General features: G+C 51.0%; 1 protein-coding gene across 2 annotated transcripts in view; it reads right to left on the bottom strand.

The window, feature by feature from the left end:
* Positions 1–16,070, bottom strand: part of INPP5D (inositol polyphosphate-5-phosphatase D) — a 148,968-nt gene that overhangs the window by 11,701 nt on the left and 121,197 nt on the right. For both annotated transcript variants that reach the window (XM_003813132.4, XM_008965726.4), the window contains exons 19-24: positions 13,748–13,837; positions 11,751–11,864; positions 10,340–10,422; positions 6,358–6,445; positions 2,297–2,446; positions 775–871 (exon numbers count right to left, since the gene is read on the bottom strand). In XM_003813132.4, coding sequence (XP_003813180.1) covers positions 775–871; positions 2,297–2,446; positions 6,358–6,445; positions 10,340–10,422; positions 11,751–11,864; positions 13,748–13,837 — 622 coding nt within the window. The remainder of the gene's footprint in view (positions 1–774; positions 872–2,296; positions 2,447–6,357; positions 6,446–10,339; positions 10,423–11,750; positions 11,865–13,747; positions 13,838–16,070) is intronic.

Genomic DNA, 16,070 nt, shown 5'->3' with positions numbered 1-16,070 from the left:
CTCGCAGAAGAGGCAGGAGAGCACCTCTCCTGGGCTGGAGCTTCTTTCTCCTGTGTCCTGGGTTTCTCTGTGCTTCAGTTCACCTTCTCACAGGCCCTGGGTCTGCAGAGCCACGCTAGTGTTTTGTTTTGTTTTTTTTTGAGACAAGGTCTTACTCTGTCGCCTAAGCTGGAGTGCAGTGACACAATCACAGCTCACTGCAGCCTCAGCCTTTTGGGCTGAAGCAATCCTTCCATCTCAGCCTCCTAAGTAGTTAGGACTACTACACCCAGCTAATTATTATTATTATTATTTTTTTTGAGACAGAGTCTCGGTCTGTTGCCCAGGCTGGAGTACAGTGGTGAAATCTCGGCTCACTGCCATCTCTGCCTCCTGGGTTCAAGCAATTCTTGTGCCTCAGCCCCCCCGAGTAGCTGGGATTAGAGGCGTGTGCCACCACCACGCCCAGCTAATTTTTGTATTTTTAGTAGAGATGGGGTTTTACCATGTCGGCCAGGCTAGTCTCAAACTCCTAACCTCAAGCAATCCACCGGCCTTGGCCTCCCAAAGTGCTGAGATTACAGGCATGAACCACCACATTTTTTTTGTAGAGACAGGGTCTCGATATGTTGCTCAGGCTGGTCTCAAACTCCTAGGCTCAAATGATCCTCCAGCCTTGGCCTCCCAAAGTGCCGGGATTATGGGCGTGAACCATCGCACCCGGCCAAACCATGCTAATTTGTCATGAGTCCCTGATATCCACGCCCCCCAACACCCACCCCACGCCCACTTTACCTGCTGGTGACTTCCCACTGCTTCATGGGGTCGTGGCTGGTGAGGCTCTTCAGGGTCTTTGGCCCACTGGATTCATCACGCTCCGTCTTCACAAAGTCTGGAAGGAAAGGGACGGGAAAGAGCATGTGGGGGCCCAGCTTCCAGAGCTTAGGCGAAGGATGGCAAAGGGGTTTCCATTTGCAGGCTGAAGCTGCACAGTGAATAGTGAGTACCTGGAGAGGTGAGTTAAGCAAGATTCTGAGGCCTCCTAAGAGTTCAGTGATTGATTAGTTATGCCTGCAGTGGATCCACAGAGAGGAGAGTTGGGATCCAGAGTTGCCATTTCATGTGACATTTCCAACTTACTGGTCTCAGCAAGGAACAAAACAGGCAAGTATGTTTTGTCAGATTAAAATAAACAGGCCAGGTGCGGTGGCTCATGCCTGTAACCCCAGCACTTTGGGAGGCTGAGGCAGGTGTGTCACTTGAGGTCAGGAGTTCCAAACCAGTCTGGCCAACATGGTGAAACACTGTCTCTACTAAAAATATAAAAATTAGCCAGTGGCGGGCACCTGTAATCCCAGCTACTCGGGAAGGTGGGGCAGGAGAATTGCTTGAACCTGGGAGGCGGAGGTTGCAGTGATCTGAGATTGTGCCACTGCACTCTAGCCTGGGCTACAGAGTAAGACTGTCTCCAAAAAAGAAAGAAAGAAAAAAAAAGGCTGGGTGTGGTGGTCACGTCTGTAATCCTAGCACTTCAGGAGGCAGAGACTGGTGGATCACTTGAGGTCAGGAGTTCCAGAGCAGCCTAGTCAACGTGGTGAAACCCTGTCTCTACTAAAAATATAAAAATTAGCTGGGCATGGTGGTGGGTGCCTGTAGTCCCAGCTACTCTGGAGGCTGAAGATGGAAAATCACTTGAACCCCAGAAGTGGAGGTTGCAGTGAGCTGAGATCGTGCCACTGCACTCCAGCCTGAGCCACAGAGTGAGACTCTATCCCCCACAAAAAAAAAAAGCAGATTAGAAGGTACAGAAACCTGGGTGGGCACCATGAGGGCAGGGTTTAGGCACGTACGAGGGTCTGTTTGTATATGGGAGTGGGCACCATGTGGCCGTGTGGACAAGCAGAGGTCGCCCAAGAAATTCTAAATCTCATCTGCAGCTGTAGCTGTGGTCTTCCCCGGACAGCCTGGAAGGAGCCATTTAACAAGACGTAGGTTCGCTTGGTACACTGGGTCCTTCTTTTAGTGGAGGTGCTAATGGGGGAATGACAAGGCCTAAAGGCTGACAGGTGAGGTTCGGGGCCCTAAAAAATCCACAGGGTCGGGGAGGGTGATCTGGGGGTGCCGGATGTTGGGTTCTGTTGGGACATTTTTGAGTTGAGTGAGGGTTGGGCCAGATTGTCTGAGATCTTTTCCAGTGCTGGATTTCTGCTCTGAGGCCGCAGCAGAGAGCATATTCGACAGCCTTGCTGAGAGAAAGCACGTTCCCGTTCCTAAGTGGGGGGCTGAAGAGGGTGCTGGGGAGGGGCTTGCTGCTTACCATAGAGCTTCTCCCTCGTCTTGCCCTGAGAGGTCTGCAGCTTGATCTCCCCCTGGAAGTGGCCTGTCAGCTCCCCATGGTGGGTGAGAGGCGTGTAGATGGGCAGCTGCGTTTCTGTGGCCTCTAACCGAAGGGCAATGCAGCCCTCGCCTGCAGGGAAAGTGGGAGACAGCTGGGTGAAGACCCTGCCTTTTCATGGCGGAAACACCAAACTCTTGGCCGGAGAGTTGGTCCTTTGAAACTATGGCCCAGGCAAGGGTTATTTAATAAATCCGTCAGAACAACACCGCAGTACTTTGGGGGCAAATGTCTCAAGTCTTAGAACAAAACGTGGATTAGTTGATGTAAAAAAAATTATATTGTAGAGAATGCAGCAGAAAGACAGAATTAAACACTCATCTGATCGCTGTAGGGAATGAAAACTTCCCAAGATTTGATGCAGCATAAGACATGACAGAACAAAACTGGCGGGCAAGAGGACATGCAAGTTTAAAACTTGCACAGAGAAAAAACCAAAAATAAAAAGGAAACGGATTGGGAACAGTATCTGCAGCCAGCTCCCCAGGCAAGAGGGTACTCCATCTGAACTCCACAAGGAACTCCTCAAAACTGAATCTCCAGCAGATGCATGAACAGATAATACAGACTGACGTTTCACACAAAAAGAATTGCAGCTGGTTAATTTTAATAAATGGAAAATAGTTCCACTTTCCTAGCCATCAAAAATGCAAACTAAGGAATCATTAAGTTGCTCTTTCACAGACATGAAGTTAGCATAGATAGGAAGCGAGAAAAATAACACCCAATGCACCGGGCGTGGTGGCTCACGCCTGTAATCCCAGCACTTTGGGAGGCCGAGGCGGGCTGATCACTTGAGGTCAGGAGTTCAAGACCAGCCTGGCCAACATGTTGAAACCCCCTCTCTACGAAAAATTACAAAAATTAGCCAGGGGTGGTGGTGCATGCCTGTAATCACAGCTACTCAGGACGCTGAGGCAGGAGAATCTCTTGAATCTGGGAAGCGGAGGTTGCAGCGAGCCAAGATCGTGCCACTGCACTCTGGCCTCCAAAAACAAAAAACAAAACCACCCAATGCCAGCAAGGATCTGGGGAAGCCTATCCATGGTGAGGTCAGCTGAGACAGCCTTTATGGCAATCAGTTTGGTGTCAAGCGCCAAGAAGCACAAACACTGATTGACACCCTCTGATCCAGCAAACATGGGAACCTGTCCTAATGAGATTACTCAAAGGAATAAAAAATGTAGCTGAAGAATAATAAAAAATGTCCACAAAGAGATTCATCTCAGTGTTACTGATAGCACCAACAAAAACAACTGACAGAGCCTCAATAATAGTACTTTTAAAATGAGGAATACTTTTAAAATGAGGATGCAGTAAGTCCATGGAATATAATGCAGCCATCAAAAGGAACAGTCACAAAGATGGGGCAGGAGAATCATGGAAAATGTGTTTCATCTAATACCAGGTGAGGGAAGCAGAGTATAAAATGATGTTTCTGTGATGTAAGTATGAAAATCTAGGTATGCCTATGTATGAGGCTGGAAATGTGAAACCAAAATAAAAATGATTACTGGAATGAGACTGTTGATGTTTTTCCTTTTTATTTTGATGATATGCTGTTTGTGAGTATGAATATGAAGCGGAAGAAACAAAGGAGGATTACAGTATATTATTTTTAAAGACATGGTCTTGCCGTGTTGCAGAAATACAGGATTTGAATGAGAAAATGAAGCGTGTGTTTTGCGTACTGCCTGTTTCCTGCTAACAAAGCTTCAAACATTTCAGCAGCCATTCAGATGCTCTTGCATCCGTGACGAGGGGATCCCTATTAGGGCCATCACACTCCTCAAGCTCTTCCCACCCCTCCTCCGGCTTGGGGACCCTCTTGCCAGTGCTGCACTGGGAACGGGGAAGAGCTGCCCGGGCTCAGGCCCAAGATCACGTAGTTACCTCCAACAAGCTGCTCAGTAGCTGCATGACCTTCAGGTCTCCCAGCCTCCTTTCCTCACCTCCCCAAGGAGGGGAGCGACAGTGCCCACACCCAGGTGTTGGCAGAGCCTGCACAATGGGAGACTATGCGTGGGGCTTTCATTTGTGTCTGCAGCCTCTTCCTCTTTAGTGACTTCCACCGAGCAGTATTCAAAGGTTTTCCATTTCAAATAAATAAGCACATGGATAAATGTGCTCCCTTGACCCAGGCGCATTCTCCTCTGCCTCCCTCCTCATGCTTTGTTCGCTCCTAAGTGCTAAGGTCTGATGTCACCCCAGCCCTTCCACGGACACTGCGCTCACCAAGTCTGCTGATGGTCTGAGTCTGTCCATCTAAGAGATGCTTGGTCTTTGTGTTGGGTCCCTTGGCCACATTTGCTATTGTAACGACACCCTCTCCTTGACCCAACTCTTGTGATGGTGTCCCCAGCACAACAGCATTCTGGTCTTCCTCATATGCTGTGGCTGTGCCTTGGTCTCCCTTACCCGCGGCACTACATCTAACCCAGTGCAAGAAGTGGAAGCATCATTCATGCAGCCGCTCAGTCCCTGATATGGTTTGGCTGTGTCCCCACCCAAATCTCTTCTTGAATTGTCGTTCCCACAATCCCCATGTGACATCGGAGGGACCAGGTGGAGATAATTGAATCATGGGGGTGGTTTCCCCCGTCCTTTTCTCAATAGTGATAGTGATGGTGATGGTGAGTGAGTTCTCAAGAGATCTGATGGTTTTATAAGGAGCTTCCCCTATCGATGGGCACCCACTTCTCCTTCCTGCCATCATGTGAAAAGGATGTGTTTGCTTCCTCTTCTGCCATGATTGTAAGTTTCCTGAGGCCTCCCCAGCCCTGCAGAACTGTGAGTCAATTACACCTCTTTCCTTTATAAATTACCCGTCTTAAGTATGTCCTTACAGCAGCATGAGAACAGACTAATACAGACCCTTTCCCCAGTCCCAGGCCCAGACAGTTTTCTACTCCATTCCTCTCAATGTCATCCGCTTCTCTCCTTTGTTACTGTCAGTACTTCTATTCTGGCTCACTCATCTGTCATCTTGATCACTGCAGATGCGGATTTCCAAGATGCGAATCTGATCCTGTTACTTCCTTGCTTGAATCTTCAATGGCTCCCTACTGCCCTCGGGATAAGGTATTTGCTCTTAGCTTGGCTTGTAAGGAGAGGCTTGGCCTGGCTCCTGCTTCCTGCCTCTCTCTGTCCCCTCCAGGCTCTCTCTGCCTCTCTCACCCCATGGTCTAGCCACACATGTGGTCTAGCAAGGGTGAGCCTGACTTTGGGCTGGAGCCACAAACAGGCAGAGATGGTACAAAAGCCCCTGTTGTCTCTCTGGCCACGGGCCTCCACAGCCTGCCTGGTCTGGGCACCAGGCGATGCTGAGCAGAAGACCAGAGAGCCCTGAGCTGGTGTTTCCAGCACCCCAAGTCCCACTCAGGGGACCCTGAACGACATCTCAGCCCAAATTGCTCTGGCTGGGGAGAGAGGGTCTTCGGGCAGAGGGTGGCTCCTCGGGGGCAGAAGCAGCAGCCCCTTTGTGCCTGAGCAGGTGTTTTAGAGACTGGGTCAGCACAGGGGAGTCCGCAGCTCCAGACCTGTGAGCTGAGAAGGCTGACTCAGGACACTTGAGAAGCAGAGAAGGGCAGGCAGACCTGGGTTCAAATTAGGGCACAGCCACCACTACCTATATGACTCGGGCAAGTCACTTGATCTTTCTGAGCCTCTGTTTACTCATTGGAGAACAGTAAGGTCTTGTCAAGGTTATATCACATGATACTGGAAAGTGCCTGGCACAGATCTCACACATAGGGAAGGCTCAATACATGGAAGGGGTTGCCACTGCTGGCTGTCCTGCCCAGAAGCCTAGTGGGGAGGGAAGGATGACTTAGTGGTGACGGTCCCACTAGCAGCCCTGGGAGGAGGAAAGGAGAGGCAGGAGCCTATGACCGGAAGTGCCAGGTGAGCTCTCCCTGAAGGCAATGCTACGTCAGAGGCCGCCAGTTCACAGGCAGGTGTGGCACCTGCCCACAGACCCTTACCATAGGATTCGTCGCTGTCAGAGGACTTGATGCTGATGAGGATGTGCTGGTCTAGCAGGTACTCAGGGTCAGAGATAATGGGCTTCAGCTGCAGAGAGAAGGGCACAGGACTGGAGTTGATGGGCAAGGGACAGGTGAGGGGACAGGTGGGTGGACAAGTGGATGAAGATGACGAAAGGTGTTCTTAGTAATCAGATCTAAATCTCTGCTGTCCATACCCAAGAGAGCAGGTGGGGTATAGCTTTCACATACACCCTGTCCAGCAAGGTGGGGGTTAGCTTCCTTCCCTGTCCCCCTCACCTCCACGCTGCACCCCAGGCCTCCTAAACTGAGCTGGCTCCCAGGTCCCAGCAAGAAGGCCTGACCCCAGATGGGCCCCATCCTTTGCCCCCGTTCCTTCCCATCCCTAGGCCAGGGTCATGGAGGAGAAGGCAGGCTGGCGGGGAAGTGGGGCCAGGCACCAGGTCTGGAATGATCCATGCACTCCACCCTGCACCAGGCTCCCCCCACAGAGCACAGAATTTCTCCTTGGCCCCCTCCAGGACTGTGGCTGCATCCCAGCCCTGCCCCTGTCTGGCTTGCCCCTATCTAGGGACGATGCAGCCTCTGTGTCCATCCTGGCAGAGCCCCCAGCTGGGCCTGGAGTGTCCTACCGATTGTTGGGGGTGTGGCTCAGCGAATGACAGACACAGGCTCCCACATTCCATCTGCGAGCAAGTTTCCAGAGCTGGGGAGTGCCAGCTCCCCCAGAGGCCCTGCTGGCCTGGCTGGCAGGGGGTGTTGCTGCTAACAGGCTTTGCACAGCACTGGCCAGTGGGGGCTGTGTCCGGGCAAGTGCAGGGAGGAGCATCACACGCACACTAGCTCCTCGTCTGCTACGAGTTATGACTTTTTCAGATGTGGGGCTGTTTCTCACGATGACTCCCATACAGAAGGGCCAAATAAAAAGGTGATACTTTGTTCTAGGCGATTCCCTCCCTTCCTTTCCAGACACCAAAAGGCTCCTGGTACAGGGCTCTGGGCACCATGTTGGCCAACAGGGCAGACTCACTATATCTCCATTCAGAAAGTTCCAGGCCAGGCGCAGTGGCTCATGCCTATAATCACAGCACTTTGGGAGGCCGAGGTGGGTGGATCACTTGAGGTCAGGAGTTCAAGACCAGCCTGGCCAACATGGTGAAACCCCGTCTCTACTAAAAAATACAAAAATTAGCGAGGCTTGATGGGGTGTGCCTGTCGTCCCAGCTACTCGGGAGGCTGAGACAGGCAAATCGCTTGAACCTCGGAGGCGGAGGTTGCAGTGAGCCGAGATGGCACCACTGCACTCCAGCCTGGGCAACAGAACGAGACTCAGTCTCAAAAAAAAGTTCCAGAACAGATGACTGGAAACTGCAGTGGAGCTCTGGGTACTCCAGGGTTCTACGGCTGCACCAATTATCACTTGGCTCCTGGCATGAGGTGATGTCAGGCTCTAAGCTAGACCCAGGGCCACAGCTGGGGTTCTTGGATGCTGGAGGAAGACCCGGTCCTCCCTGGGATGGAGTGGAAATGGGGTGACAGACATCTGAACAACAAATGTCTCTGTGCGACACCACCACCCTGGCAGGGGGTGGCAGGGAGGAGAACTATCTAGGGGGCCACAGCAGGGATTTACAGGGTGAACAGAGGAGGCTGCCAGGCAACAGGGGTGGGGCGGGGGTCAGGGAGCAGGAGACGGTGAAGGCCCCTGCAGTCCTGTGGGAACAGCAGATGAGGCTGCTTGCCTCACTGGGCAACAGGGAGTCGACCGGATAAAGAGGGGGACTCCAGGATCAGAGAGGCATTCCAGAAAGATCCATCAGCGTTCAGGATGCCTCAGCAAGAGGCAGGAGGAGTGGACCCCCTGGGAGGGGGCAGGGGGACTGAGGGAGGGGACAGAGGCAAGAGGAACAGCAGGACTTGGCGGCTGTGAGGATGTGGGGAGTGGAGGAAGACAGGGGCCCTAGGGGTCCCTGAGCTGGACCAGGGGGTGAACATGTTGTGGAATGGGGTGCTGCTCTCTTTTCCACCTTCACCAAAGGAAGAAACTACTGTTCAGGCCCTGCCTGGAAGCAGCCAGGGAGGAGGAGCAGGAGGACGGGCTTGGGCCGGGTGAGGCAGAAATGTCTCCTTGGAGCCCAGAGCCCCCATGACTCAGGGGCCTGAAGACAGCCCCAGAACAGGGACTTCTGACAGCTCTTCTGGGGCTTCAGTGGGAGACCCCAGTCAGAGCCATGTGAGCTGGCCGCAGCCTCTGAGTCATTTGGAATTGTGCCGCAGCTGGGGGAATCTGGAGTTCAGGCATCAGCCTTTGCTCCGGAGATGACATGGCCTTTTTACATGGCCTGAGAGTTGGTTCCAATCAAAGGTTAATGCCAATGTGGGTCCAGCCCCCTGAAACCTGCCAACATCCTACCCCAGTCTCAGGAGAGAATGGTCCCTCTGCCTGCTTAAGACTGTCCTTTTAAAATTCACCTCGAGTGTCACCTCTGAGGGAATCTCCTAGGGGAGCCTCCAAGACGCCCCACCTCCTGTGATGGATCTGCCTGGCCTGGGACTCCCCTTCATTCCACCCCTCCCTCATGGCGTGAGAAAGAAACTCCACTTCCCACCCAGCATGAACAACTAATAAGCTCATAATAAGCTTGTACTCAAGGACACCCAACATCTCCACTGTCAATTTAGCTCCACAAAAGCAGTTTCAGTAGAAAAACAAATGAACAAAAAAAGAGACAGCGTCTCACTGCGTCACCCAGGCTGGAGTGCAGTGGCATGATCATAGCTTACTGCAGCCTGGATCTCCTAGGCTCAGGTTATCCTCCCGCCTCAGCCTCCAGAGCAGCTAGGACTACAGGCATGCGCCATCATGTCTGGCTAATTTTAAAAAAATGTTTTAGGCTGGATGCGGTGGCTCATACCTCTAATCACTTTGGGAGGCCGAGACCAGTGGATCACTTGAGGTCAGGAGTTGAAACCAGCGTGGCCAACGTGAGGAACCCCATCTCTACTAAAAGTACAAAAATTAGCTGGGTGTGGTGGTGCACATCTGTAGTCCAAGCTACTCAGGAGGGTGAGGCAGGAGAATCGCTTGAACCTGGGAGGTCGAGGTTGCAGTGAGCCGAGATCACGCCACTGCACTCCAGCCTGGGCAACAGAGCAAGACTGTCTCAAAAAAAAAAAAAAAAAAAAAAGAAAGAAAGAAAGAGAAAAAGAAAAAAAAACAAGAGAAAAAAAAGAAAAAAAATTTTTTTGGTAGAGATGGGGTGTCACTATGTTTCCCAGGCTGGTCTTGAACTTCTGGGCTCAAGCAATCCCCCTGCCTTGGCTTCCTAGGTGCTGGGATTATATGTGTGAGCCACCACACCAGGCCAGAAAACCATTTTTTCTATAGCAAAGAAGAATGTGTTCCCACTAAGGTCTGGCTGAGTGTTTCCAATTCCACCTTCTGCTCTCGCAGGGCCACAGACATGTCAAGTACTTCGTGTGTTCACCAGTGTATGATCAGTAGCCAATGGACCCCTCTCTACGCCTCTTTGTACTAGATTCTATGAACCAGCACTGAATAGGAAAACAAGCGTCAAAGAGGGGATCGGGGTCTTGGGGTTGCGTCCTAGGTGTGTTACTGCAACCATGAGGCCATGAGCAAACAGCGCTTGGCCCTGCACCTGAGTTTCCTTCTTTGCAAAATCATGTGGTTAGACGAGCTGACCTCTAGATCCCTTCTGTGATCCTTTAGGGGAACTGAAACCATTTAGGAATAATAAGGCCACATACCCACTGCTGTAAAGTGTGTTATGAACCACCTTGAGCGAGAGCTTGCTCCTAGAGTGGGTCTCTTTCTACATTTGGTCTATGAGATTCCTGCTTCCTCTGGTCAGGCCTGGCCATAGCTCTGCCACTGGCTGGTACTACTGGCCTAGTAAATGCAAATCTCCCTCTGGGGAATGCCTTGCTCTAGAATTACCTTTGGAAGAGTCTCACCAAACTTCACCACCAGCTCCCCCTCACTTCCTTCTTCATTTTCTCCTTCCTGACTCTTGACAAAACCTGTTGGAGGACAAAAAGGCTGGTTTTCAGAAAACAGAGCAAGAACCAGACAGAAAAGACTCCCTGGGGTCACCCCACCCAGACCTAGGAAGATGTGCTCTCTCCCTTTTTTTTTTTTTTTTTTTTTTTTTTTTTATCTCGGGGCCTCAGCATCATTTAGGAGTCAGGCCTGCCGGGGATTCTGTTTTTGTGCAGGGATTGGTCATTTGCCAACATGGTCTAATTATTTTTAGGAAAATCAAAGAGATTCCCCCTCCTTTTCAGTTCCTCTTTGCAACAAACCAGGCAACAAAGAAATCATCACATCACAGGCAAAAAGATTAGGAAACTTGACAGCTCGTCCCACGCCACTCAAGATAGCAGCCTTTTGAAATTCTAATTTAAGCTTCCTAATATGCTGTTTCCATAGAAATGTATGGAACTGTCTTGATAGTTTATTAAAAACACCCGCACAAAAATCCTCATCATTTTTCGAACCGCTTTGACCCTGCTGGGTGAACTGGAGCTTGGGGACTCAGTGGCAAAGGCCGCTCTAGCACCAGGCCTGGGCCCACCTCAGTTGGAGAAGGAGGCAGGGACCAGAGGGGCAGAATTGGCAGCACACGCTTCTTCCTGATTTCTGGAAGCATCCCAGCCAGGCCCTCACAAAATGCCCTTTTGAGGAGGTGATGCCCCCCTTTCCTCCCCTGACCACTGTGCAGACCATCTCAGCGAAGACGGCTGGACACACGCAGCTCTTCCCTAGCCATGAAACAGCTTTAGACAATCTGCCTAGAAATGTCACCCAGAAAGGGTGTTTCCTAAACACAGTTTGTGCTAAATGCTGCTGGCTCAGGGGAGCCTGTCCATCTCCTGCTTGCTTTCAGATGCTGCAGTCCCCCCGAGAAAGACGCTGTGATCTCCAACGAGCAAGAGGGGCCAGGGCAACAACAGGCAGCTACTGCTCAGGCCCTCACACCGGCTCTTTGAGGTCTGGACCTGGGCCCAACACTCTCTGGTTGAGTCAGAGCCCCAGCTTGCAGGGAACCTAGAGTGGGTCACAGTCCGCCCTGAGGGCCAGGGATTGGACCCTGCTTGCCACCTACAAGGGACTGAGGGGTCAGTACATTCATGGCCACCCCTGCCCCTAGGGCTGCACAGGCCACAGGGGGACCCCTCACAATAACTGAGTGTCCCCTTGAGTCATCCACCTGCAGCCCCACTTCTCTGATCTGCTTCGTGAGTCCTTTCCAGGGAGAGAAGATATGGGGCAAAGTGCCAAGTATGAAAGGTGTTTATAAGAAGGCTCCGGGCAGTTCTGCCCAGAAGGTGGCTCAGCAGCCACTTACTCTCCAAGCAGCTCGAGTGGAACTCCAGGTAGAATTTGGTCTGGGACTTGGTCTTCAATGTGGCATAGCACCTGAGAAACTCAATCTGTCCTTGGCTGTCAACAGTCCCGGGACCTGGAACAGGGGAGAACACGGATTCAGTTCCACAATGTGCCTGGAGATGGAGCATTTCAAATTAGTTCTCATGCCACATACTGAGCTCCTTCTCAGGGTCCCAGGAAGGTGGGAGTCTAGTGGGAGGAGAACTAAAGCTACAGCGAAATCCAGCACCCAGCCGAGCATCCTCAACCTCTCTGATGCATCGTGAGCTGGCCAGGGCAGAGTGGGGCAGAAAGATGCAGAGTCCCAGGAGTCCGGACCTCATTTCATCTCTGTCACTAAAGCTATGTGACCTCAGGCAATACCCCCATTATTTCAGGCTCCCAGCTAGTTCCAGCAAAAAGACTTTGTACAATGGCTCGGTTGCTCAATACCCAGATCAATGCTGTTTCTGAGTTCAGATAATGAGTGCTAGCAGCTCTCTCTCCCTTAGGCACAGTTATCCCCACTCCTTACTCTGGACTCCATAAGCTCATTTGTACAGAGTTAACTTGCCTGCTTTTGCAAGCATCCTTAAGCTGCTTTTAAACAAGTGTTCTGTTCTTTCATAGAAATTTTGAGCCACAGAACAGAGACTTGTTCGGAGACCATGAACAAACCTTTCCTTCCTCCATCCCTCACATCCCTCCTTCTTTCCTTTCTCTTTCTAAACCCCACAGTGCCCAGTCCAGGCTTGGCTTAGGTAGATGCCCTGTCAATGCTCAATCCCCGTGATCAGTGTTTTCCAGCATCTGCTGTGTACTGAGCCCCCGTGGAGGGAAGCCCAGCCTGACATGGAGGATGCCCTACCCCGGAATAGAGGAGGAGATGGCAAGGGCAACCCCTTCAAGGCTGCAGGAGCTCAGAGAAAGGAGAGATGGGTGGAAGTCGGGGAAGAGGTCCAGCCTAAGGACTAGGAAGATTCTAGAAAGGCACAGTGGCCAGACTTAGGAAGGAGACACGATGGTGGGTCAAGGCTTGGGTGGAGGAGGGAGGTCACATTTCTGGGGCCATGGATGTTAGATACAATAGGATAGATAAGAGCACCCCAGGAAGACAGTGCTCCGGCCTCACGTATGTCCCCCAGGGCATGAAGGACACAGAGCAAGATGGTCTTTCCTTGTATTTGGGTCCCCTACGCTTGGTCTTCCTAAAGGAGCCCGGTGACTACTGGGCTGACCGCGGAAGCAGAGACTGGGCAGAGACAACATGGCTCCCTGGTCACCTAGGCCAAGGGCTGGATGGGCACATTACAGAGAACACCTGGCCCAGCTGGGATGAGGGTGGCCTGGCAACCAGGGCTGAGCTGGATTATTTGAAAAATTACCTGCAAATCTAAATATTATTTACTGTGGTGTTTCCCAAAACTCAGTCATTTGCATCCCATCTTAATGATTTTTACCATCTCTGCCTGCCACGCACCTGTGCTACTCTTTACTTCATATTTTCTCTAAATAGACTCACTTTTTAAAATTAAGTGTAGCTGAATAAGGTATATCACAATACTAAATGGAAAAGCAATGGTGCTTGCCTTAAACAGAAGACATAAATGTAAAACATGTTAAAATAAAGGCATTACTAATAAATGTTTATTCATGTCCCCCGCCCCCTCCTCCCACCCCACCCAGAGAATTATCTTCAGTGTCTTCAGGCCACACCTTGGTAAACACTGATTTACCCACGTTTTCAGACTAAAATTGAGGCTCAAAAGGCTGACATACTTGCCAAGCACAGCAAGTAAATTCTCTGGACTGCAATTGTGCTGTGGCTGGGACATGAAGAAACTGACTGATATTGTGGACTTGCCTGGAAAAATGAGCCTTCCTCTAATGCAGACCACTGACTGTCACCCGAAGACAAGCTCCCAACACTCCTTGTCATTGAGGAAAACAGAGAAACAGACACCGTCCTTTGCTTACCATTCTTGGAGACAAACTGGGAAGTGACTCCTGCCTCAAATGTGGCAAAGACAGGGCTGTGGTCACTCGTCATGATGTCGCTGGTACTGCCTGCAGGGGAGGGAAGGCATTTTTAAGCAAGGAAGGAGAAGCCCTTCCGGTCAGGCCAAGGATGGCAACCCTAAAGCAGAAAGAAACTTTAGTTATGGAGCCCTCCAGAAGTGCGAAGTTTTGCACCTGTTGTCCTGTTGTCCTTCCACAGCAATGCTTAAAGTGTTCAGTGGAAGACAGTGTGGACACTGCCTCCTCCATGGACAAAAGAAGCCTGTGCTCATTTTTCCTAAAGACCTGAGACTTTCTGAATTGATTAGGGAGTGTGAACCATGGAGATTTTTCTGGTCTAATCATTTTATTTATTTATTTACTTATTTTTGAGACAGAGTCTTGCTCTGTTGCCCAGGCTGGAGTGCAGTGGCACGATCTCGGCTCACTGCAGCCTCCACCTCCCAGGCTCAAGCAATTCTCATGCCTCAGCCACCCGAGTAGCTGGGAGTACAGGTGCGTGCCACCATGCCCAGCTAACTTTTGTGCATTTTGTAGAGATGAGGTTTTGCCATGTTGGCCAGGCTGGTCTTGAACTCCTGACCTCAGGTGATCCACTCGCCTCAGCCTCCCAAGTGCTGGGATTACAGACGTGAGCCACCATGCCTGGCTCACTTTATTTTATTGATGAAGAGCCCCAAACACAGGGTGGGAAGGGGACTTAAGGCCACTCAGCTCATCGGTGGGAGAGACAGGACACCTTTTCCATCCCATGATGCCTCATAGAACCGGGAGAGAGCGGAGGATGCTAAGCGTAGAAAACTCTGTTAAGGAGCTTGGTGCTCGGGTGAGAATGGAGGCAGCAGAGCACTTTGGGAAGGGGCAAGAGGAAGAGGACAGTTCTAGAAAGACAGTTCTTTCAAGATAGCCCGTTGGAGATGCCTGGCAGGAAATGGGCACTCAAGGCTGGAGATGCATCTTTAGATGTGGAGTCTTAGGATTAGGTGGAAGCAGAAGACCTGAGCATGTCTGGGCTTTCACACGAAGGATGAGAAGAGACGAGGATGGAATTCCAGGGCACACCAACCATGAACGGGCGGGCAAAGGAAAAACCGCCAGCAAAGGAGACCAAGAAGGTGATAAAACAGACTTGGCATCCTTTTTAGAAAGCATTTACAAATCAGCAAGAAAAAGATAAACACTCTACCCTTCAACCAACCAAAGGATATGGACAGAAAATTCACCAAAAAATACAGATGGCTAATAAACATGAAAAGAAAAAAATCTCACTTACTAAGGATCACCAGAGAAACACATGGAAACTATGAGACAGAACAGAGAAAGGGACAGGAGAGAAGGATGGGAGTGGGGGCACTGGTTGGTAGTGGAGAAGGAATAGATGGAGTCAAGGGTCCAGGGGCACAGGCTAGGCAGGAAAGAAAGAGGAGGCTACCCCTTCTCTGAGACAGGAGGGAGGAAGATGCGAGGGCATCAGCCTAAAAACTGGACCTGAGGCCAAGCACGGTGGCTCACGCCTGTAATCCCAGCACTCTGGGAGGCCAAGGTGGGTGGATCACTTGAGGCCAGGAGTTCGAGATCAGCCTGGCCAACATGGCAAAACCCCGTCTCTACTAATAACACAAAAATTAGCCGGGCGTGGTGGTGGGCGCCTGTAATCCCAGCTGCTTGGGAGGCTGAGGCGGAGAATCACTTGAACCTGGGAGGCTGACATTGCAGTGAGCCAGGATGGCGCCACTGCACTCCAGCCTGGATAACAAAGCAAGACTGTCTCAAAAAACAAAACAAAACAAAACAAAAAAAACAAAAAACTGGACACAAGCAGGAAGAAATCAGTGAGGTCCAGTGCTATGTGAGGCAGGAGAGGATGGAGGTGGGGAGTCAGGCTGAGCGCAGGGGTACAGGTTTGCTGTGGCAGTGGAGGAGGGGTGTTCCAGGGAGAATTTAATGGGTTGACGAGCAGGGTTTTTTTTTTTTAAGCATTCAGAATATTTCAGATATGTACTGAACATAATAGCAATGGCACTACAGTGTGCCCTTAAGCCTAGGAGGTGGACTGTAAGATGGGTGACCCTCAAAGACCCAGTCCTCCTCCCAGTAACCACACTCTCTGTGGTCCCCTCCCACCATGAGTCTGGGCTTGGTCATGTGACTTTCTTTGGCCAATGGGACCTTAGTAAACATGAGGCCAACAGAGCCTTAAGAAGAACTTCCATTGGTGCCACTCGCATCTGGGAACCCTGAGACCAGGAAGCTAAGAAGCCAGCACTGGCCTGCTGGATGA

Source organism: Pan paniscus, chromosome 13 (genome assembly GCF_029289425.2).
Source record: "Pan paniscus chromosome 13, NHGRI_mPanPan1-v2.0_pri, whole genome shotgun sequence".
Classification (NCBI taxonomy): Eukaryota; Metazoa; Chordata; class Mammalia; order Primates; family Hominidae; genus Pan; species Pan paniscus.
The sequence above is the reverse complement of the archived record's forward strand: the minus strand, read 5'-3'. Positions and strand labels throughout refer to the sequence as shown.